General features: G+C 35.9%; 1 protein-coding gene across 2 annotated transcripts in view; it reads left to right on the top strand.

The window, feature by feature from the left end:
- The window catches only part of LOC149775137 (leucine-rich repeat and WD repeat-containing protein 1-like), a 70,920-nt gene that overhangs the window by 1,661 nt on the left and 45,383 nt on the right, over positions 1 to 23,876 (top strand). For both annotated transcript variants that reach the window (XM_089943018.1, XM_089943019.1), the window contains exons 2-6: positions 1,171 to 1,260; positions 3,479 to 3,707; positions 15,178 to 15,288; positions 17,011 to 17,166; positions 22,816 to 23,199. In XM_089943018.1, coding sequence (XP_089799144.1) covers positions 1,178 to 1,260; positions 3,479 to 3,707; positions 15,178 to 15,288; positions 17,011 to 17,166; positions 22,816 to 23,199 — 963 coding nt within the window. In that variant the 5' untranslated portion in view covers positions 1,171 to 1,177. The remainder of the gene's footprint in view (positions 1 to 1,170; positions 1,261 to 3,478; positions 3,708 to 15,177; positions 15,289 to 17,010; positions 17,167 to 22,815; positions 23,200 to 23,876) is intronic.

Here is a 23,876-nt window from a genome sequence, read left to right as displayed (position 1 = left end):
CGCAACCATCATGTCAGTGACATCCGAGGTGATATAGTCATGTGATATCGACAATAAACACATTTCCAAAGTTGTTGTGGATAGAATTTGGACATATTATATAGGAGTTACTTAATGTTTGTAAATAAATATAATGCACACTTAATTTTCAAAATATTTATTCTGAAAACAATGACCAGAAACTTGTTGGTATCGCAGCAGGGTTTTAGAAAACCATTTTTAAGAAGTACCAAACACGTGTCAGCGATGTTTTTTTTGGTGTCCTATGACAACCTCATTGACATGTGCTTTCTCCATAGTGAATCTAGTTTTCTTCAAATTGCTGCAACATTTACAGATTTTCAATTGTTGTTTTCACAATAAATATTTTGATAAGTTTGTTTTTTCATTTTTCTATAAAAAGTACATGACTTTCATTTATATGTTCATTTGTTTTCCTACAGCAACATTAGAAAATGTTTATTGTTGATATCATGTGACTATGATGTCTGATGTCACTGATGTATAGGTTGCAAGAGTTGTGTAGTCGTGTGACTAGGAATGCAAATGGCCAGATCCAGGTCAAATTTCAGCAATGATGTACTTTCGTCTTGTCTGTCAGCGGATTAAAGACAGAACAAATGCTATGATTGCAATTTCTGAGAAAATAAATCATATTCATATCAATTTCATGCAGGTATATCTTCATGAAAGGTCTTTCAACTTTTCGATAGGGAATGGACTCTGCCCCTACACCCCAAGATAAATGTCCAAATATCAAGGGGGGTGGGGGCAAGGGTCAGAGGAAAATCGGACTATTATGACAGATGTATAGTCTTACAATGTAAGATGTATCACGTTATTTATGTTTTAGTGCTAAATACCCAGTTGCCCAAAACATAAATATCAGCATCGAGGTTAGGGTTAGTCTTTCATGTAGGACTAGACAGATGTACAGCATATAAAGTGTTTTAATTAATTTCCTCTGGTACGACAAATGCTGCGGGGTCAAATTTTGAAAATTTGACCCCACCCCTTCCTATATCAGATGTTTACTGCACATTAAAAAAAACACTGCGTTTAAGATTTGCTTAAAAAAATACTCTGCATTTAAGATCTGCTTTACGTGGATGAAGTTAATTAATTGATGCTACGCTGCTTAGTTCTGGATTTCAATTTTACCGTTTTCAGAAACCAAATGCCTGTTAGAAGACAGATTACAGAGGATTATCTTTGTCAGTTGGGGCGGTGTTCAAAGTTGTCTGATATACAGTCACTTGAGTAAGTATCAGACATTTTTTTTCCAAGTTTGAAAAGACTGGTCTGTCTAGTCCCACAACAATCCTTGTAAAGTAGTCGTACCATGTATTATTTAACACATGATTGTTGTAAAGAGTATTCTGACTGGTCAACAGTTTCTGGTCATCCAATGAATCATTGTTTAATGAAACTGATGGAGATGAAAAGAATGAATCGTGCTTGCAAAATATGGTGTCTTGAGTTTTTGAGAGAGAACAGGACACCAAAATGTTTGGGTAACAATTTGAAAAATGTGTGAAAATGGGAATGGTCCAAGTGGATATTTGATGGAAATGTAGTTGGTCAGTTCATAAGAAAAATGAAAGCCAGAAGACTGGCATTTTGTGATCTTTCAAGAAAGATTTGAATTATGCTAATCGTGTTTGTTAGATATTGGAGCAGCAGCTAGCTATGATGTCATAGCCTCGGCATGGTAGCAGTAGTATTAGAGAAGCTGCCAGCACTTCCAAAAGAAGCCACATACAGAAAAAATAGAATATCAGAAGCACAAATTACAACCCAGAACTATCTCTTGCAATAAATAATCATCCATTAGAAAATGTCACACATGAAAGCTTGTAGGTGTGACCGTAGATAATAATTTATTATGGAGTGACCATATTGATAAGCTTTGTTAAACACTGTCATCCAAAATTGCCCTACTCAGCAGAATCAAGAAATATTTAACTATGGAAACTCGAAATCTATACTATAGGTCATATATTCTTCCAACAATGGATTATTGTTCAGATGTATGGGGAAACTGTGCTAAATCTGAGCTTGACAGGATTTATAAACTTCAGAAACAAGCAGCATGTGTAATTTTAGATTCATCTGTTGATCATCCATCAAAAGCATTATTTACAGAACTCAAATGGTTCACAATATATGACAGGATAAATTTTCACAAGGCAGTTCTTTTATATAAATGTCGACATGGAACTGCATCAGAGTATCTTCAGGACTTATTCAGGCCTTTTTCAACACAATACCAGTTGAGGTCAGTATCACATGGAAACCTTCTAGCACCAAAAGCAAGAACAGAGCAATTTAAAAAGAACTTCCATTACTCTGGTACAGTTCTGTGGAACAAGCTTTCACTACATGTAAAATCTGCTGAAAATATTAGAGTATTTAAGAAGAGATATCATGAGCATGTATGTGCTTCTAATAAATAATGGAATTTAGTATTTTAATACTAAACATGTTAAAATAAACAGTAATGATTGCTGTCTTCATATAATATGCATTGTTATATTCTCCTTAAGAGGGCCTAAAGAGAGAATAGTCCTTGAGTAATGAGTCACTCTCTCTCTCTCTCTCTCTCTCTCTCTCTCTCTCTCTCTCTATATATATATATATATATATTGGAAATGCTTAATCACACATATTTGGATGCAAATTTTTTATTTGGGATGCAGAAAATCACTTAGGTGGGAGTCCTCCATATGCATGTGAGTGGCAAAATTCAAGCTATTTGATGGAGTGAAGCCTACATTTCACCTTGAGTGATAACATAACAGTGGAACTAACCTGGCCAAGGTGAGGGAGCATCTCGAAAAGGACGAACATTCAATGATCCTCTAAAAAATCACAGGGCAATGTCGTTTTTGCTTTCCTAAGAGAAGTAGGAAAAGTTTACATTTCTTTTGTCTACTTAGTCACCCACTTCACCCCAGCATGTCTGAAGTATGGTCAGTGAGAGATTAAACTGATCTGCATTGATGCTCATATTGTTTATATTTTCTCTGTCATATGTACATTCATAAAGGTGCCCTACTTGTAGAAAGGTATGGTAAAAATTAAGGGGCATCAGTTTTGAAAATGGGGCAGTGCACTGCTCAGAGGATAGAAGTAATGGTAGGGCATTCTGCATTGTGGATGCAGTTCTATGCCCTTTTGTACTTCTCTAGCTGTGATACTTATCTGGGCTTCTGAACACAGTAAGTTGAACAAAAAAATTGCAATTGTTTTTAATCAGATTTGGTAAGTTGGTGTATTTCCACAGTTATTATGTTCAGATTTGAAAATTAGTCCTCCATGAAATTTTGCTATTTGCAACACTGAATTTGATTTAAATTTGAAAATAATTATTTGTAAAATGTTAGTTCAAGTTTAATGTAAAGTCTATTGGCTTTCAATTTTTCTTAATGAAGATTCCTATTACACAGTAAGTGGAATGTCTTTTTGATTTTTGCAGCTTATCAAACCATGGCTTGGAAACAATTGATGCTGACCTTTTTAATCGGTTAACCTCTCTTCAATCACTGGACCTCTCGCGTAACAAATTGATGGATCTTCCTGAAAAGCTGAGCCTTAAAAAGTTATCCACTCTGGATTTATTAGAGAATCAGATTAAGTCAACTGCCTTTGTTGTAAACTTCCCAAAGTTGCATCGCCTGTTTCTGGATAAAAATCCTGACTTAGAGGTAAGGTCAATTAGGATGTTTTGTATCCTTGCAGAATAAATTTTTTGTTGTTGTTTTAACACATTGTCTCTAGAATGCAGAGGTAATGGGAGCTAAGTGCCTTTTCCAAGGACACCAATTCCTTGCAGAACAAATAGAAAAATCTTAACTATGTCCACATGCCCATCCTTTGCGCACTTGCCTTCTAATCTGAATTCTTTATTGGTAGAAAGAGCCTAATAAAAGAGCGATAAATTTTGCATTGCACTAATTATATTTTTTAGGATCTTTTATGAGAAGTAGTTTAAATGCGACTAGTGAAAGGTGATAAGTACATTTTTCAATAAAAATTAAGTAAACTCGAAACGAACCTGACTTCTAGACTTGCAGACAAATTGTCTGAAAATTTCAGAGTTTAAAAACAGGAAGAATAAACTCTATACTAAGTTCTGTTTTCCAAAATAAAGTACAATAACTAGCATCCTATTATGAATGCCATATCTGATTTCCAGTACCAGTCTGTCACTAGGGGTAGAAGATTGAGTCCAAAATCCCTTGGTGTCACAGTTAGAGGTAAGATTGAGTTCAAACCAAACCTTGATGTCAGAACTGGAGGCCAAATTAAAATTTTGGGAGTTTTGGTGCATAACTGAGGGTAAAGGGAAACACTGGTGACTCACATCACATGACCAACAAAGGTTGTTCAGTACATGTCAATAATTTATACTGTCACATCTCATATGACTTACAAAGGTTATTCTTTGCCAGTCAGTAATTGCTATTGTTACATTTCAAATGACCAACAAAGGATATTCTGTGCCACATCTCATATGACCAACAAAGGCTAATCAGTGCCTGTCAGTAATTGTTATTATCAGATATTGCTTTACCAACAAAGGCTAATCAGTGCCTGTCAGTAATTGCTATTGTCAAATATTACATTACCAACAAAGGCTATTCAGTGCCTGTCAATAGTTGCTTTTGTCACATCTCACATGACCAACTAAGGATATTGGCGACCTGTTGTCAGTGTCACATCACATGACTAACAATGGATATTCTTTGCCTGTCATTACAGTAATACCTCGAACATTCGCAAGGTTAGGTTCCAGAACCAGTCGCGGATCAGGAGGAATCACGAATGTTTGGTATGAGTCACTAAAAATGCTAATAAATGCTTATTTCTAGGGTTTAAACACTAAATATGACCCAAATCATGCTCCCAAAGCACTTTAAGTTCATTTAAAAGTTAGCTTAATACATTACCCTTAAAAAGATAAATAAATGGTTGACGTCAAAATAGAGTACAGTATCGCCTAATGGGTATTTGCCACACTAGCACATTTACAATACGGTACATGTACAGTATACTAATATTACCCCTATACTAATTCATTGGCTGCCGTTTTCTTTTGCACTCACAGTAAGGTAAAACCAAGTAACGAATGGGACTGTAAACTTAATGACTGACGTTTTCTTTGTCATTGTCAGGAAGGTAAACTAGGTAAACTTCATATGTCACAGAAGTCATATAACGAAGGTACAATTCAGTAAAATAAAGAAAACATGTACGTAGAGGTACCAATGAAAATTTTGCGAATCAGTGAATTCGCGAATCCAGAAACGCGAATGCACGAGGTATTACTGTACTTGCTACTGTCACATCTCTTGACCAACAAAGTGCTAATAATAAATAAAGTAATGAGAAATTAAAAGGTTATTGACATAAAACAGTAAATTGAATTGCAAGTATCAATGTGTTTAACTTGTTAAACGTAATACACAGAATTGGATTTGTAATTTATAACATGAATGTAATTTGAAGTATAAAGAAATGCTTAAACAGTTACAGTGGTCATCCTCATGGAAGTCCTCCCCACCCCCGACCAGTGGTCACCCGCTTTTTACAGCAAGAATCTCATGGCACAAATAAGTTTGTGTTCAAAAGTACCCCTCAAGAAAGGCCACCCCTCTAACGCAAGCAGTTTCCATCATTTTAGTGCAAAAATGTAAAATTTACCCCTCAAAAGCAGACACATTTGATTTTAAGATGTGTCCTGAACCAGTAATTCATTCATACAGTAAGGTAAGTAATCCGAATATCTTTACTGATGTCCATTCATGATATAAAGGTTTTCATTACTAAAAGAAGTGTTGGCTAAAGTACATGTACCACTAAGGTTAATATTATGTCATTATCTATCAAAGCTGAAGTTTACAGAAAATGGGGTCAACAAAGTTGTGATAGATTTTTTTGCTTCATGCAGTGGTTGAATTCTTCTCATTGATGATTATGACCAGAAGTAATTGTCAAGATCATAACATGTTCAACTTAGGCTAAATATAGATGATGTGGATTAACAGTTTGAAATTAACCTTTAACAAAACAAGGTACCACTGAAAACTCATGTGACAGTACATGTATCACTTCCTTTATAAACAAATCATTCCATCTCCTCTTAAAAAAAGATTCATCTGTGTAATTAAATTGTAGTGCTGTACAATTACCAACATAGGAATAAATCATCACAAAACTTTAAAATGTCGTCATGTAATTGGAGAATTAATAATTTAGAAGAAAAAGCACAATCTATTTGACTCGATGACATTGAGTTAAAGAGTTCTTTCACAAAAAAAATTATGTTCGGAAGACTCAAATAAACAACATCATAACAGGAGAATACTTTGCAGCAGTGGGAAAATGGAGTAAATTGAAAGAGAATGATTCTAAATGCCAAGCAATGTATATACATTGGTTCCTTGACTTACGAGTGTCCCAACTAACGAGTTTTTCGAGATACGAGCCGTCTCTCGGCCGATTTTTTGCTTTGAGTTGAGAGCTAAAATTCAGGTTACGAGCCAGCTTCAGATACCCCACCGCTAGCTGGCGCAGCGAACGCCACAGTGAACGTCGCAACATCCGCCCAGCATCCTGTGTCTCACTCGTTCACTTTAAGCGGTTAGCTCGCAGTGGAAGCATCAGTGTTGTGCTCGCATTTGTGCTTGCAGTTATTTTGCAAAACTTCGTTTTTCCAACCATGGATGCAAAGAAAGTGAGTGCGAAGGACAGTGCTGAGAAGAAGAAGCAGATGATGTGCGTTGAATTAAAGAAAGAAATTATCAAAAAACATGACCAAGGTGTGCGTGTAGTCGACTTGGCGAAGCAGTACGAGCGTAGCACTTCTACGATCTGCACCATACTGAAGCAAAAGGAGTCGATAAAGGCTATAATGCCAGCCAAGGGCGTTAAAATAATTTCTAAACAGTGGACATCTATCCATGAAAATATGGAGAAGCAGCTCGCAGGAGATACCGTGACGGAGGCTATAATCTGCGAGAAGGCATGAGCTATTTACGCTGATTTGCTGCAGCAGACCCCAGGCACTTCGACGGATGAGGCATCGGGCGAGCCATTTAAAGCCAGTCAGGGCTGGTTCGAGAATTTTAAAAAGAGGACCGGCATTCACTCCGTTGTCAGGCATGGTAAGGCAGCGAGCGCAGATATGAAGGCAGCTGAGGATTACCTCAAAAGTTTTGCTGGAATTATAGCAGTAAAAGGATACATACCCCAGCAAGTCTTCAACTGTGACGAGACAGGACTCTTATGGAAGAAGATGCCAAGGAGGACTTACATAACGGCAGAGGAAAAGAGGATGCCAGGCCACAAACCCATGAAGGATAGGCTAACCTCGCACTGTGCACCAATGCGAGCGGCGACTGCAAGATTAAGTCGCTGCTCATTTATCATTCGGAAAACCCCAGAGCCTTTAAGTCACATAAGATTCTGAAAGAAAAACTGCAGGTTATGTGGAGGGCAAACCCGAGGGCGTGGGTCACCAGGCAGATCTTTGTGGAGTGGGTGAATTTGGTCTTTGGTCCTGACATTAAGAAATATCTCCAGGAAAATAACCTACCCCTGCAAGCTCTTCTCATCCTGGACAATGCACCTGCTCACCCACCTAACCTCAAAGATGACATCCTCGAAGAGTTCAAGTTTATAAAGGTTCTCTACCTTCCACCCAACACCACCCCTATCCTGCAGCCCATGGACCAGCAGGTGATTTCTAATTTCAAGAAGCTCTTCACCAAGCACCTGTTCCGCCGCTGCTTTGAGGTGATGGAGAGCACAAACCTCACCCTTCGAGAGTTCTGGAAGGGCCACTATAACATCGTGATTTGCCTCAGAATTATCAATATGGCCTGGCAGGGTGTTACAAAGAGGACCTTGACCTCTGCGTGGAAGAAGCTGTGGCCTGAGGTTGTGTCTGAAACAGACTTTGAAAGACTCGAACCCGAAGTGGCAGTGGTGGAGGAGATTTTATCCCTCGGCAAGTCCATGGGCCTGGACATGGATGAAGGTGACATCAACGAGCTCATCTAGGAGCACTCCGAGGAACTGACAATGGAGGAGCTAAAGGAGCTACAGACGCAGCAGCACACCGAGGTTTTGCAGGAAATAGGTGACGCGGAGGAGGTTATCTCTACAAGTGAGATAAAGGAAATGTTGGGAATGTGGGAGAAACTTTCAGAGTTTATTCAAAAGAAACACCCAGAAAAAGTTGCAACTGGGTGTGCGACGGAGCTATTTAATGACACTTGCCTAACTCATTTCAGAAACATTCTGAAAGGGAGGATGAAAAAGACCTCATTGGACAGGTTTTTATCGAAAACCCTTGCAGATGAAAGTGATGAAAGCGTGGCGAAAAGTGCAAAAATCAGCGAATAAAATTCAGTTACTGTATTCACTTCAGCCTTTCTCCTCCACCTCCGTCAGCATCTTCAAGTCGTCTGATCTCCAAGGTAAATGCTGTACATTATACTTAATAAAACCAGTTTATTGCAGTACATTCTATTGTATTGTGTTTTTATACAATATTCATTATTTATAAGTACATTTTTCTTATTTAAAAACATGTAACAAAAAAATTGCGGTGTTTTTTGGGGATCCGAAATGGATTAATGGCATTTCAGTTCATTTCAATGGGGAAAATTGATTTGACATACGAGTAATTTGAGTTATGAGCTCTGTCATGGAACGAATTAAACTCGTAAGTCAAGGAACCACTGTACCAAGATACTTTTTTATGGTTTTGCAATGCACACACCAGCAATATAGCACTCATATTTCATGCTTAAGAATAAGAACTATTATTGTATGTTAACTTGAAATAAGTCTGTTCTTAAGACATGAAGTCCTTTTAATAATTTATGGTAGTTTTAAATAAGATATTAAATGCTTTAAAGTTATATGTAGCTTTCTTACTACATATGCATACATATGCTTCTCACAAATAGAGTCCCCCAATCGTATCTGGTCACTTTCCAAGTGCAGAAGAGGTGGCCGTATAAGAGGGGGACCACTGTAGAGTTCATTTTTGTAATCACATTTCCAAAAGGAATGGTAATTTAACCAGGTACATTATAGAGTTATTGGTGTCATCTCTGATGTAAATCATCACAAGTTATTATTCATGTATGTGGGGCATACTTAATGCCAAATGATGCATCCCTTTAGCAGTTTGATTTTTGTGTTATAGTTGTTGTATAAACTTATTACAGACCTGCCAACACTTCCATTTTTTGTGGGAGAGTCCCAGAGTCTGACCGTTCCTGCCTATTCCTGCACTTTTTATATATTTTCTCCCTTAAAAAATTCATTTTGTCAATCATAACAAAAATAAAATCCGGGAAAATGTTTCAAAAAAATAGGGCAAAAATTTGCTTTGGAAAAACATTATCTGAAGAAATTTTTTTGTTTATTTGTTTATTTGAAACTTCCTAATGAGTAACATACATGCCAACCATTTGGAGTAATCCATATACTTTTGTTCACCAAATTATGTTTTACACTTGCCTGTGCAGTAATACCTGTCTTGAAAGACCAGTTATGTGAGTGCGCCTGTCTTGAGAGATCTTATTTTCAGTGCACAGATTTATTAATTATATAGTGTTATGACCTGTTATGAGAGACCATAATGTTTTGGCAAAAGGGGTTGTCTTTCAAGACAGGTTCAGTTGTATAAGGATTATGGTTTTTTTGAGTACATTAATTCTTTTTTTAACTCTTAATAATAAAAAGTTGTTAATCATTTTTATTTTCAATTTTTGAATTCTGCTGATATAAATTTGAGAATATACTTAAGAATAGTATACGATCAATTTCCTCATTTACTATTTATTGCAACTGTATATCGCTATTTCTAAGAAAATGCAGATTTCTTCAGATATGAACTTTGCCTTACTGATTCATTATTTTGATAAGCTAGTTACTTAGCGGACCAGTTTTTACTTTTAAAGAAAATGGCACCAGATTTGAAGCAAAATGCTATACGGTGTGAATTGTGCAGGTTATATGATGGAAAAAGTTTCAGCAGATGGATCTTGTCAAACTTCAAAATATGTCAGATCAGAAAAGGGACAAATCAATGATGATTTAAAAGAAGAATATGAGAGTAATGTAATACAGCACTCTGAGCACATGATCAAGCTCGTTGCAGAATTCTAGTTTGTTATCATTCAGTGAAAGTTACATGTAGACTAGTTACAGCAAGTGCTGAGCATAAATACTTTCTCAGTATATTTTGGTTCTAATTCATATGGAATGTGCCTTTTGTAACAAGAATTTTGACTAGCAGCAGTACCAGATTAGTAGTAAAAATAAATGTATCTTTTTCATATGTGTTGCAATTCTGGCATGTAATATATAGATTCTACTTTTTATGCTCAAATTTAAAAAATTTACCACTTATAATAACAATGAGTGTGCGTATACTTCTCGGGGGGGGGGGAGGTGGCATGTATGGAGTAAGAACAGAGGAGTCGAGAAGTTTTTTAAACGTTGTTGCAAGTTGAATCTGTTGGTGAGCCATTCTTTAATGTCTAAAAGAAAGGGAGATTCAGATGGAATTAGAAAGTTAAGAAATATATAAAACTTCTTTCCAAGCTTCTTATAGCCTTGAGTTTCCATTCCTGACTTGTGAAACTGATTCCTATACAGCACTTTGTGCAAATCAAGTTTCATTGTTGCCATTTGTTGGCGCGATGATTGTCATCCACATCTCCAGTCAGAAAAGTAGGTTTTTAATCTTACTGTATACATGTCTAGCTGTAATTTTATGTCTCAAATTGTAATTGGAGTGCCAGTATTACACTGATGATTATCTTTAGCGAAATTAGGATACACTGATACTTCCTCCCTGGAATAATTGAAATCTCCCGAAGTTTTCAAAATCTTCCTCAGTGAGTATCATTAGGGTTGGCAGGTATTATGTTAATGTTTACCTTCAGTTTATTTCAAAAATGAGTTGTTGTTGTTGTTGTTGTGGGGTTTAATGCCATTTTTCAGCACACGATAGGCTATGCATGGCGGCCAGTATTAATGGTGGAGGAAGAACCCAGGAAAACCCCGGGAAGAACCACCGACCCATGAGAAGCTACTGGCAAGCTTTCTCACATACCCACACTAGCCGAATCCTAGACTCGAACCCACGCAGACAGAGGTGAGATGGCAGTGATCCATAACGGAGAGCGCTTTAGACCACTCAGCCACTCAGGGCCCCTTCAAAAATGAGTTTGTCACAGCTTTTTGTTCAGGCATTTTTTAATACATCTGTACATCTGTTTGCCTGTCTATCCCACACTAACTACAACTTATAATCTTCCAGGTGGAAATTCACCAACCTTGGTACATAAGTTGCCCATGTGGTAACCATCATTGAGAGGTGTAGAATATTTAAACTTTTGTCATTGGGTTCCTAGGAGAGTGGCAGAGTTCAGATATAGACAAATTTCAGTTACAGTGACATTTTTTTAATGTTTTTTAGAACCAAACTTGGGATGTACATTTGCATTGTTGCATCTAGGATGATTTAAGATTTCCTGTAAAATTCAGTTCGATGCAGGCAACATTGTGCAAAAGTTAGAACTATGCAAATTTTTTCTAAAGAATGCTATTATATATATATATATATATATATATATATATATATATATATATATATGTAAAAGGCCTTGTCACTATTAGCAGATCTGTTGTCTTGTGCTCTTGTAAATCATGTCACATATTTCTGGTGTCACATGCTCAGTTTTGATTATTTAATAAGAAAGGTTAGGAAAGCTCATGTTTGTTTATGAGACTAGCTTGGAAGGACAATGCATTAAACATAAAACCTGTTATAATTTGTGTCTTTTTCATTATTTGAGTAGTAATGTTTCTAATAACAATGTGAAAATGTTTCTGTCAATAGTGACTGAACACAAAAATCTTTAGGCTATGCACATCTCTAACAATGCCAATGATGATGTGCCTAAAGATGTGTGCTGAAACTAAGGGTCCATCGAATGTCAAGGGAAAAATTACTCTTTCACTTTATAATGGGGTGGGGGGAATCAAAACTGATTGGAAACAAATGATAAAAACTAGATGCTTTGTAGTGAACATAAACAGGTACGGAAAATTCTTTGCAGTTGGAAATACTAATCTCCAGACATCAACCCTTGACAGACACATCAAATTAACAGCTTACAAATAGGCAATTCAGGATTTGAAACTAAAGTGAAAATCTTACAACTACAGTGTGACCCCGCTATAACACGGTAGTTGGGAGCCATAAAACCCAACCGCGTTATATACCGAACCGTGTTATATGCAACCAAGTTAGTTAGCTGGAGAAAATGTACTCCACACACAAAAAAATGTGGGTGGGTGGGTAAAAAATGCGGGCGGTAAAATATGTGCTTCGTCGGCACAGTTACCATCTTGAATTAATGCAGATTAAATGAGAAATACACCTGTAGTGAAAACAGAGAAGACATAATATAATAGTTTACTTTATTTAGAGAACCATGAATTGGTACATATACGTGAATCCTGTTTATATACAAATGTCTAATGTATAGCATGAATAGAGTATCAACATCGTGTACTCACCTGCGAACCTCATCATATACATAGAATCCACATACAAGTGATTCCATCGAAAATATGCACACACAGCTTTAAAATATTCATTAATTTTGTAACAGGTCATACTGGTCTGAATTCAGTGGAAAAACATAGCACAATCACGTAATGAATGACGAAGCACATTTACTTTAAAGTACGTTCAAAGTCGGTAAAAGTTAGTTTGCGTTTTAAGCTTTCGTTGGCATAAACGTTTTCCCAACAAAAAGGAAACTTTCACAGCACTGTTAATATGTTCCAGTCACATTGGAAAATGCAAAAATCCATCAGATTCCATCACTTTTATTTAAGTTTGGTACTAACTTCCACTGAAGAAAATTTTTTTGCTGTTATTGAAAGATTGTAGTCGGCTTTCTTTGATGAAAGGTGCATGTGCTATTGAAGTCACCGCTAAAGGACAGCTTTGGAGAACCAAACGAATGCCCATTTCTTATTGTGGTGGCAACATCAAATAATTGTATTGCATGATTGAGACTGGTATTTTTTCCATTTGCTGAGTACATTTTCATAGCAGTTGGTGCTTCAAAGGTAATCTGTTTCCTTTGAAATTTCAGCAAACTATTTTATCTGGATACATTTTTAAAAAGGAATTGGCTGTCGTTTAGACTATTCTAGTTACTGTCCCTCCGTGCCTACTGAATAAACCAATAAATAAGACATATTTTTTTAAAAAAATTTTTACATTTGTGGTAACAGCGTGATGCTGCCTTCCACACATGCATTTGAAAATGGACAAAGGGTCAACAGATGATAGAGACGCAGGTGTTCTGATGACAGGAATTATTACAGAAAACGTGAGCGTTCTGAAGGATTTAATTCTGAGTGAAACGAAGAGGAATTTTTACTTACCATCCACATACAAATGTCAGTGTTTGTAAATATATTAATTACTAGCGAGCGGCTGAAAATCCGATGAAAGATAGATTACGAGACAATGCCTCATCCGGTTGATCACCATTACCAGAAATGTCAACAACAAAAATTGCGGATATTTCACAACATACAGAACTCATGCAAGATGCCAAGATAAGCGGATTATGATATAACAATGCACTGTTTAGATGGTTTGTCAGTATGGACAAAGAATTTGTTTATGTAACAATAGATAAATTTCAGTGCATTTTATATCCAGTTTGCGGATTCCTTTCATAGGGCCTCTGAATTTCTGCACTCCAAACCAGTGGCTGTATATAAAAGTTTAAACAGCCAACAATGTCGCCTACAAATAAAAAAAGCCACATGGTATGTTTTGTAGCCAGTAAGGAAAAATAATCCAAGTTTGCGACATTGGCGAAGACCTACACGATCCCAGAATAAACTTTTTATGCATTTTTTTCTTTTTCTTACTTTTAAGAAGAAAAAAAAAATATTTTTTCATGTATGAGAAAAATACATATAAAATTTCAGGAGCCAAGCCACGATCGTTTTGTATTATTCATACGCGATCTCTTCCCCAAAATGATAAGCAACTTTGTACGTTTTTTCGTACTATTTAAGAAAATTATTTTTACACAAGAAAAATACATGTATATGAAATTTCGGGAGCCACACCACGACCGTGTTATAACAGAATTCGCGTTATAACGGAGCACACTATAGCAGGGTTACACTGTATATGCATGGTGGCTATGAATATGACATGAAGGAAATACATACAACTTTCTAAATATATAAGAATGGACAGAGTAATGAAACAATTTGCAGACTATGGCATGGTTCCATTCTTTAATGGTAAGTCTGTAGAGAAATCACTGTTATTAGAAAACACAAGACTTTGATTTCATTTTAAAGTGTGATACTGTAATATATAGAATATATGTATTTAGTGTTATACACAGAGCACATGCATTTAATACACATGTACTTGCTATTGTTCTTTTTTGAATCTTTTGAAGTTTTCTTTTACACCATACTGTTAGATCGCCCCCTCCATTATCACCATTTGTAAGATTCAGCGGGGAAACATTGTCCTAATCCTAAAGGACACGATATATGTAGCTGAATTTTAGTTGCAACCCCTGAATCACAATTTGACCGGGGGGTGGGGTGTGGAATGTAATATAAGTAACTGAATTTTTTAAGCTCAAATCCCTGGATCACAGTTTGGGGGAGGAGGGTCATGTAATAAAAATTGGGGGAAATTCACCGTGGTGAAAGGCTGTAGTTACAAATACTGAGATTACTTACATGGGATTTGGTATAATGACTAAGTGAACTAAAAGTTAATGTTTTCAACTACTGGAAACAAGTTAATGGCCAAGATGTCTTCAACTACTGGAAACAAGTTAATGGCCCAGATGTCTTCAACTACTGGAAACAAGTTAATGGCCCAGATGTCTTCAACTACTGGAAACAAGTCAATGGCCCAGATGTCTTCAGCTACTGGAAACAAGTTAATGGCCCAGATGTCTTCAACTACTGGAAACAAGTTAATGGCCCAGATGTCTTCAACTACTGGAAACAAGTTAATGGCCCCAAATGTTGAGGTTTCTGTTACAGTACCTGTCATCATAACTATTTTATTTACAGACTGAAGATCGTTACATTGCTGGTGTTCTGGCCCCATCGCTGAAGGAAGTTGATGATTATGACAACCTAAAGTTGACAGAAAAACTGTACAGGGATATTTTAGAGTCGCAGGTGAGTCACATGTCTTATTATTAATAGGAAATGTTTCAATAAACCTAAACATTGAAAATATACTTATTTTTGACAATTGCTTCAACTGGAGGTGGGCATTTTTTGTGTGAAGAAGTTTAGATAGATGATTGGATAAGAGTCTCTAAGCATATAAAATTATTTCTGTATATTACAAGAATGTAATACATTTTGTACTTTAAAATTCAGCTTTGTTTGTTTTATAAATAATATTACAATTAGATCTTCATGTATAGTTCTGAATTTATGTGTTGATCTTCTATAATTAAATACTCTATATACTTGCTTATAGGTTGAGTCCAACTGCAAACTGCACAGACTCGATCTGTTGTTGTATAATGCACCATCAAATCCAAGTCAGTTTTGTTTTGTTAGGAGGAACAAACAGTGTAGACCTTGACCTGCCTGTGTATCGTGTGATAGCAGATTACAATACGTGTGTTGTTTTTTGCAGTTGGACATGACTTTGAAGCTAGTCTGTATGTTTTGCTATCCATATTAACATGACTGTATACAAGATATGCATTCAATAATTAGGCACTTATTTCAGTTTGGTTTAAACCCTAAAACAACAACAACAACAGTTTGGTTTACTGTGCATAGTAGAACCTATTTGGAATAGCAAGGCTTATTTTTTGGTATGTTTTCATTGAGGTTCTACTGTATGCTTATATTTAAGCTTGGTGTTGATTTAAATATTTCTATGGTATGCTTTCATGTAAGGTTGGTGTTGATTTAAATATTTCTGTGGTATGCTTTCATGTAAGGTTGGTGTTGATTTAAATATTTCTACAATATGCTTTCATTTTAGGTTCATGCCGATTTAAATATTTCTATGATAAACTTTCTTTTGAGGGTGTTGATTTAAATATTTTGACAGTATGCTTTCATTTGAAGTTGTTGTTGATTTAAATATTTTGACGCTATGCTTTCATTTGAGGTTGGTGCTGATTTAGATATTTAGAGTCAGGGTACAGATAGTTACAACACAGCTCCAAGATGGGAAGTTTGTTTTGTGATATTTGCAAACGTTGTGGGAAAAAGTAACCATTTACATCGGAAATTGGCTGTTTGAGATTTTGGATGTCAGCTTTTTCAGGACCTGAAGAATCGCATGATAATATGCAGGCATTAAAGGTAAATGTACTAAAGTCTGAAGATTTTGATAAAGCCCTAATAGAGTGGTACAGGAAGAAAGAGAGATCGATATGTAAGTTTTTGAGTCTGTTTCCTTCCCCCTCCCACCTTAATTCGATGGCAAGAGGGGAAATCCCTCCTTATGATAAAATCTAGGCAGCATCTCTTTGGAAGCCACCATTGCTGTGTCTGCAAAACTGGTGACAGCCAATAAAAAGGCAGAATGCATAATGGTACTATTTAATAGTTTTCTCAAAAGTAATTTTCTAGATCAGTCTAAGCATGGCCCCACTTTAACAAAACATCCAAATTTGAATATATTCTCATCTATTCCACTCTGCAGCTTCAACTGGGAATGGCAGAAACACTGCGTTTTTATTAATTCTAACTGTTTGGGAATAGCTTGATTACATTTTGATTACATATAGGTAAAAAATAGTTGTGGTTTGTGGTTTATGGATTACTTAGAAAAAAGCATAGAACTATCTTTATGGACATTGTTTCATGTGCCTATATGATCCATTTTTAATTTGCTTCTCTAGTTTATATTCTTTTCTTTTTTTGTAGATAAAAGCTTCGTTTGAGGCTCTACATGGGGAGGTATACAGTTCTGGAATTCCAGATTCAGAATTCTATCATTTACAGAAAGACTTCACACAGACTCTGCAGAGAAACCCCCTGATTGGTTCCAACTTAACTATGCCTAAATTTAAGCGTTTCATGGTAGGTACCATTTAGAATTTTACTGATTGTTTCTAATCTAACGATGCCTAAATTTAAGCATTCCATGGTGAGTTGAGATTAATGGAATGCATCATAGATATTGGTATGGGATAAGTAAATTTCATCTGAGGTCAAAAACAATTTCTTGAGGGTGGGATTTCTCTGTCTCACACCAATACATGTGATGGATTATTTTTCTTTCATTCCTCATTGTTACCTCATTCCTCACTAGAAAATAGCATTGAATAAACAAGATTTTTCATAGGTATGGATATTGCTTTAGAAATACAGTGTTTTTGCGCCACTAGAAATTGTGTTGAATGAAAAGGATTTTTCACCAGTATGATTATGGTTTTAGAAATATGTCAGTGGAAATAGTGTGAATAAAAATGATGTTTCTGTGGATATAGCTTTAGAAAAAAATGGTGTTTTGTGCCATTTCTCACTAGATACAATGTTGAATAAAGTTTTATTGTATTTCATATGTATGAATGTAGCTTTAGAGCTCAGTGTTTTATGCCACTTCTCAATAGAAATAGTGTTGAATCAAATGGATGTTTTTATTGACATAGCTTAGAAATGCAGTGTTTCACGACATTAAAAAATAGTATCAAAGTTAAGTTTACAACAAAGAAAGAATTTATTTTAAAACAGATTACTGTTTAATATGGTTTAGCAAAATGTGTTTCACATTTTCCATGATGGTGGCAACAGCAGTGCATTGTCATTCTGGCATGTAATATATAGAGATGACATCAAGTAGTGATATATATCGAATACTGTGAATTAAGAAAAACCACAAGTTTAACCTCAGGCTTGAACACATTTAATAAATTTCTCTTTGATCAGGTACCCGGGTAATTAGGATTGATGGGTACCTGGAAGAAGTTTTCAAAAATTTTGACTTCTTTACTTTCCAGGTGGGCCTATCATGGTGTGTGGGGTTGGGCCTAGGCCTGTCTTCATTAAAAAGGCCATTGAAGTTTTATAGTATCACTAAACATCTGGCACCATTTTCTTTAAAAGTATAGACTGGTCTGCTAACTAACAAACTTAATTAATATAATGAGTCTGTTAGGCAAAGATCATATTTGATGAAACCCATCTGTTTTCTTGGAAATTGCTCATATACATTTGCTATAAATAGCAAATAAGGAAAGTATTCTTATGCTATTCTAAGCACTAGTCTTCTTTTTAAGAATATTCTAGTTTATATGAGCAGAATTAAAGAGATGAAAATAAAATGAGAAAAAATAACTTTTTACTACTTTATTTTTATTTTTTAATGATTCAGAAAATTAGAAAAATAACTTTTTACTACTTTATTTTTATTTTTTAATGATCCAGAAAATTAGAAAAATAACTTTTTACTACTTTTTAGTTTTTAATGAACCAAAAAAGCATATACAGGTGAGAATTAAACGTAATTTGGTGAAAAAAGCATAATGATTACATCAAAAGCATAATGATTACATCAGAAGTATAATGGTTGGCATGTATGCAACTGCTACAAAGTCAATGAATTCATCAATATTGTCTGGTAAAGTTCTGAAATTCTCTGTCGTTGTGGTCTAGTCATGATAATATCGTCTGACTTCCTTTCCTTTCCTTGGCTTAACTATCATATGCGGATGCTTATTTAGAAACTGAGCTTTGTAAGTAACACTTCAATCATACAGGTTTGTGAAATATATTAAAGGTTGCAACTGAACACGTCATTTGTGCGGCAAGATCAAATAACCACCCTCTGTTACTTGCTGCTAAAACACTTGCGGCGTAATCAAAGGGTTGTCATATGGGAAAACAAGTCATGGGATTAAGGCCATTTATTTACTGGAAGAGTCAGATGACTGCTTGGCTATGAAAAAAGTACAAATATTTGAAGCTCATTTAAAAGGATTTTCAACTTTAAAACAAAGTGTGTGCTGCCTTATCAAGCACTGGCAGAAAACTTGTATATGGCAAACCTTATTTATCACTGAGATAATTATGAATGGACAGGTACCCGAGTATCTGGGTACCCATTCACAGTTTTAGTAGTGGAGGCACTTTTTCATCATTGGGGAAAGTCAAAGATATTTGAGTAGCAAGTTCCTTCTTTATGTCTCTCAAGTTCCAGACCAGAGAGCATGGGCAGTGGAAGCCCTCAGTCTGATGTGGGCTTGGTTGTAACCTATGGCTTCTCACCAATAAGAACAATCCTTCAGGTTCTTCACAAAGTCAGAGCCTCCATATCACTGTTCATCATGATATCTCCCCAATGACCGCAATACACGTGGTTCAACAATCTCATATACCTGCTTGTAGACACCCCCAGGGTGGGGCCCCGAGTGGCCAAGTTGTCTAAAGTGCTCACTGTTCCAGATCACTGCCATCTTACCTCTGTCTGCGTGGGTTTGAGTCCAAGGTTCGACTAGCGTGGGTATGTGGGAAAGCCTGCCGGTAGCTTCTTGTGGGTCGGTGGTTCTTCCCTGGGTTTTCCAGGGCTCTTCCTCCACCATTAATACTGGCCGCCATGTATAGCCTATCTTGTGCTGAAAAAATGGCGTTAAACCCTAGAACAACAACAAGAACAACAACACCCCTCCCCAGGGAATTAATATGGAGGGATTTGCCAGGACCATATTAAATGATCTGTCTGCAAGGATCAGTTTTTGAGCAAGGTTGACAAATGCATCACCCATGCTAGAAGGCCATTGACTTAAAAGATTTATGATGCCAAGTGGGGAATTTTTGATAATTGGTACAGTAGGAAAGACATTGATCCTATCTGTGTCACTTTAACTTCAGGTGTGGTTCAGGTTCTAGGGCATTGAGCTGGCATCTACACTACAGGAATTTTCACTTTAGGTACTTGTGCCAGGAAAACAGTTTGCAAAATGATAATAGCAGGGAGCTTTTATATTATTCAAATTAGTTGTAAACCGCTCTACTCACTATATTATTCTTTTCTAAATTCAGTTCAGAAAACTCAATTCACTGTAATTTCGGAACATATTTTTAATTTCCTGTAATTTTCCTCATTTGTGAAGTTTGCACTGCTGTAATGAGCTAAATGTCAGTATCAGACATAATTTCTGGAAAATGTCTTCACTACCAAGGAAAAAGAAATGTATTGCTCAAAAAGTGAAGTTTAATTTGGAATATATCAAAAATTGGCCATGCATTCTGCCATGAAACATTGATATACATCATGCTTTTTGCACTCAGTGTGCCACAAATTTTAGTATCGGTGATGGTCTCAGCGATGACGTGAGGAAGCACATCGGTTGCAAAAAACATGTAGAAGTTGGGAAAATTAAGAATTTGCAGATTTTAGCTCTGGAATATTTTAAGCTATTGGCGGAAGACCTGCAAGCTACCAACGCTGAAGCATTATTTGTGAGTTTTCTTGTCGAACACAATCTTCCTTTATCAGCTGGAGACCATGCTAAACATTTGTTCTGACAAATGTTACCGGACTCGAAAATCGCTTCCAAATTTTCCTGTGGAAGAACCAAAAGTGCTGCAGCTCCTGTACATTCCTCACAGCAACAGTGACAGTGAAAGAGTATTTTCTCTAGTGAGGAAAAATAAGACAGACTTTAGGGCCTCCTTAGCTGCAGAAAATTTGTCAGCAATTTTAGTCACCAAGATCAACCAGCAGGCAAGAAGTCTGGACTATTTAGAAAAACAAATTTACAATCAAGCAGTTGAGGAAGTTCAAGTCTGCCACAGTATCATGTCTTGATAAATAAATATTTCTGCATATATGCTGTGTTTTAGTTTTATATTGCGATCTTGATATAATGTAGTATTGATGGTCAGAGTGGATGGAGTTATTGTCTACAATTGATTAGCGAAACATAAAGTCAACAAAGGAAGGTATCTTAGCTGTGCTACAGATCATTATGGTTAAACCAATGAATCAATTATATATGTCAAACATCTTTTGTTCATACTAGGATAATAATTATAGACATTAAATCAGATAATTAGATTCAGTGTCCATACTTACAGTATATCAGTTCTTAATTAATAGAACACAGACTACCCGTAGAAGTAGAAGACTACATTGGTCCTTGGTTCAAACTGATGTTTCCTGATTCCAGAATTTTCAGAAAATATGCATATGCAAAAACAAAATCATCCAGTATTGTTAGGTGCAGAAGATAATTCGCTTAAAATTGCAGAAGCCATGAAAATTGGGCCGTTTAGTATTGCAACAGACAGGAGCAGTGATTATGAAAGTTGTACCCATTCTGTGTAAGAGATTTTGACAATGAAAAAAGCAAAGGTGTTGTGTATGAGAAAAATACATTGTGTATTAAATTTTGAGAGCCATGCCAAAATCGTATTACATCTGAATTGGTGTTATAATTGAGTGTGCTATAGCGTGGTCACACTGTAAAGAAAGGACACTACTCTCCTTTCTCACATGACCAATTTAAGAATCAACACTGATATTTAAAGCTATACCGTCCTAACATCGTGCCTGTCCATGGTTCATGCACCATTTTTCTCGTGACTTGAACATGTTTGTTTTGAGATCCTGATATTAACTAGGTCAGGAATATTAAAGGAAATAAAATTAAGTACCTGTTAAGATTCAAATGAAAGAAAGCACAATATAAATGTCCAGTTTAACTAGTGCCAGTTTTGCCGTGTAGCCATGGAGCAGTTATTAGCTGTTCAAGTCACGGCCGCTGTTATCATGTTTGTTTACTTGACTTTTTTTTTTATTAGCAGGAAACCCAACATATATTTTTGTCATGGCAAAGGCACCAAAAACTTGGCTACTGTAACTTGCACTACTTACATCATGTTAGGAAGAAAGGAATGAAATTGACAACTATACAGAAAGTTTTTAAATATAATGGAAATCGTTTTTATTTGATAACATTGAATAAAATCTAATAAAATTGACCACATGTGTAAATATGGTAATTTTTTGCATTAATTTTATTTGAAACATTTTCAAGAAAACAGGAAACCACTTATCATAGATTCATTCTAATTTGATACTACATACATGGCAGACCAGTCTAAATGGAAAATAAATGGTGCCAGATATCTTTAAAAAAATGGGCTGTATTGATGTGACTGCTGGATATTAAATGACTGAAATGTTGGATTCTGTTGAACTTAAAAACATGTTGCACCAGACTGCCGTTAAGGGACAAGCCATAGCAGGTCAAGGATACTAACAATAGACATCATTTGTGGACTTTTTTACTCAAATGTTCAATAGTTAAAGGGAGTGTTATGTAAAAAATTGAAGTGCAGATCCAGGTATTAAAAGTAGCAATAATAAATATACATTAAATAAAATAAATACATACGTTTATGCTCAAATTAAGCTTTTTACCACTTATATTAGTTATAAATTACGCTTATACCTCTCATGGGAGTTGGCATGTGTGAATCAACAACAAAGCAGTTCAGGTTCACATTTAATCCAGTTTTCTTTTGGTCGGGTACCCGGGTAACCAATTGTTAGGATTGACGGATACCCGGTAGAAATTTCCGAAATTTGTTACATCTCTATTCGCTGTGTACTTAGTTTGTGTTTCCAGAGTTATGTGTTAAAAATTCAGTTCTGATCACGCATATTTGTAAATATTTGGTCTTCAAATGTATTATTTTATTTTTCTAATTCTTCTTTATTAGATTCAACATCTTGCTTATGAATATCTGTTGTCCATCAAAAATGGGAAAAGTAATACAAATAGGAGAAGAATTTCATCAACCCCTGGGAAAGAAGATATAATATCGCCTTCTCGATATGGCACCCGAATATCATCAGGAGCTTTTACTGCAAAAGACTACAGTTCAGGAACACCGGTGGAAAAAATGGATGCTGATATAACTCCATCCAGTGAAAGAAAGTTGTCTAAAAGGAAAACTCCAGAATCAAGCAAAGGCACACCTATTAGGGGTCAGAAGAGGACAAGAGAGACCCCTGAGAAGGAAAAGCCCTCTAAACAGAATCACAGGGACTCACCCAGCTTTACACAAATTAAAAGCAGGGATCAGTATTCTAGATCGCAGCTGGTAGGCCGATAAACTATTGTAATGTATTTCAGCTGCCTTTTCTTGTACTTACTTTGTAGATTAACTTGGGACATGTAGAATAACTTTCACTTTAAACTACTTTGATATGAGCAACTTGGATTTTGTCTGTTTTTTGTTACAGGTTAAAACTAATTATTTTTCGTCTCTCCTGTGACAAATGTAAGTGGTCACAAAGCTCATCCATCCAACATCATCTTTTAACTAAAGTTTTTTTAAAAAGATCTTTATATTCAGATTTCATCAGAATTTGCTTTCAAAAGCATCAGGGGAGGTGGGTAGAGGGTGTGTGAATGGGGCATGGTATATCCTGAGAGACTGATTTCCAAGGAGCTTGAAGGTCAATTTCACAGGAGCAGCTGCAAGTTTAAAAGTTTAAAGTTTTGGATCTGGAAGTACTATTAGTTATTGCCATGGATGAATTGTCATCAGTAAAACTGTTTACCAAGGGGTATCAATCAGATGTGGATGCTAAGAGGTTAAAGGTTGAGGTCATAGTGGTCAATTTCTTCTGTTTTAGGTGGAAATAAACTTGTGTTATGGATAGGTATTAGTCTTTTAACTAGATAAACCAGTGTATGTGGCACATTGTTTGGGATGATGGATTCAGGCATCAAAGATCAAGTCACTGAGTAAATTGTTTAGTTTTTTTTCAGGAT

The sequence above is a fragment of the Sinohyriopsis cumingii genome, chromosome 19, assembly GCF_028554795.1.
Source record: "Sinohyriopsis cumingii isolate HCF-2022 chromosome 19, ASM2855479v2, whole genome shotgun sequence".
Lineage (NCBI taxonomy): Eukaryota > Metazoa > Mollusca > Bivalvia > Unionida > Unionidae > Sinohyriopsis > Sinohyriopsis cumingii.
Note: the sequence above shows the minus strand (reverse complement) of the source record. Positions and strands in the feature narration are given on the sequence as shown.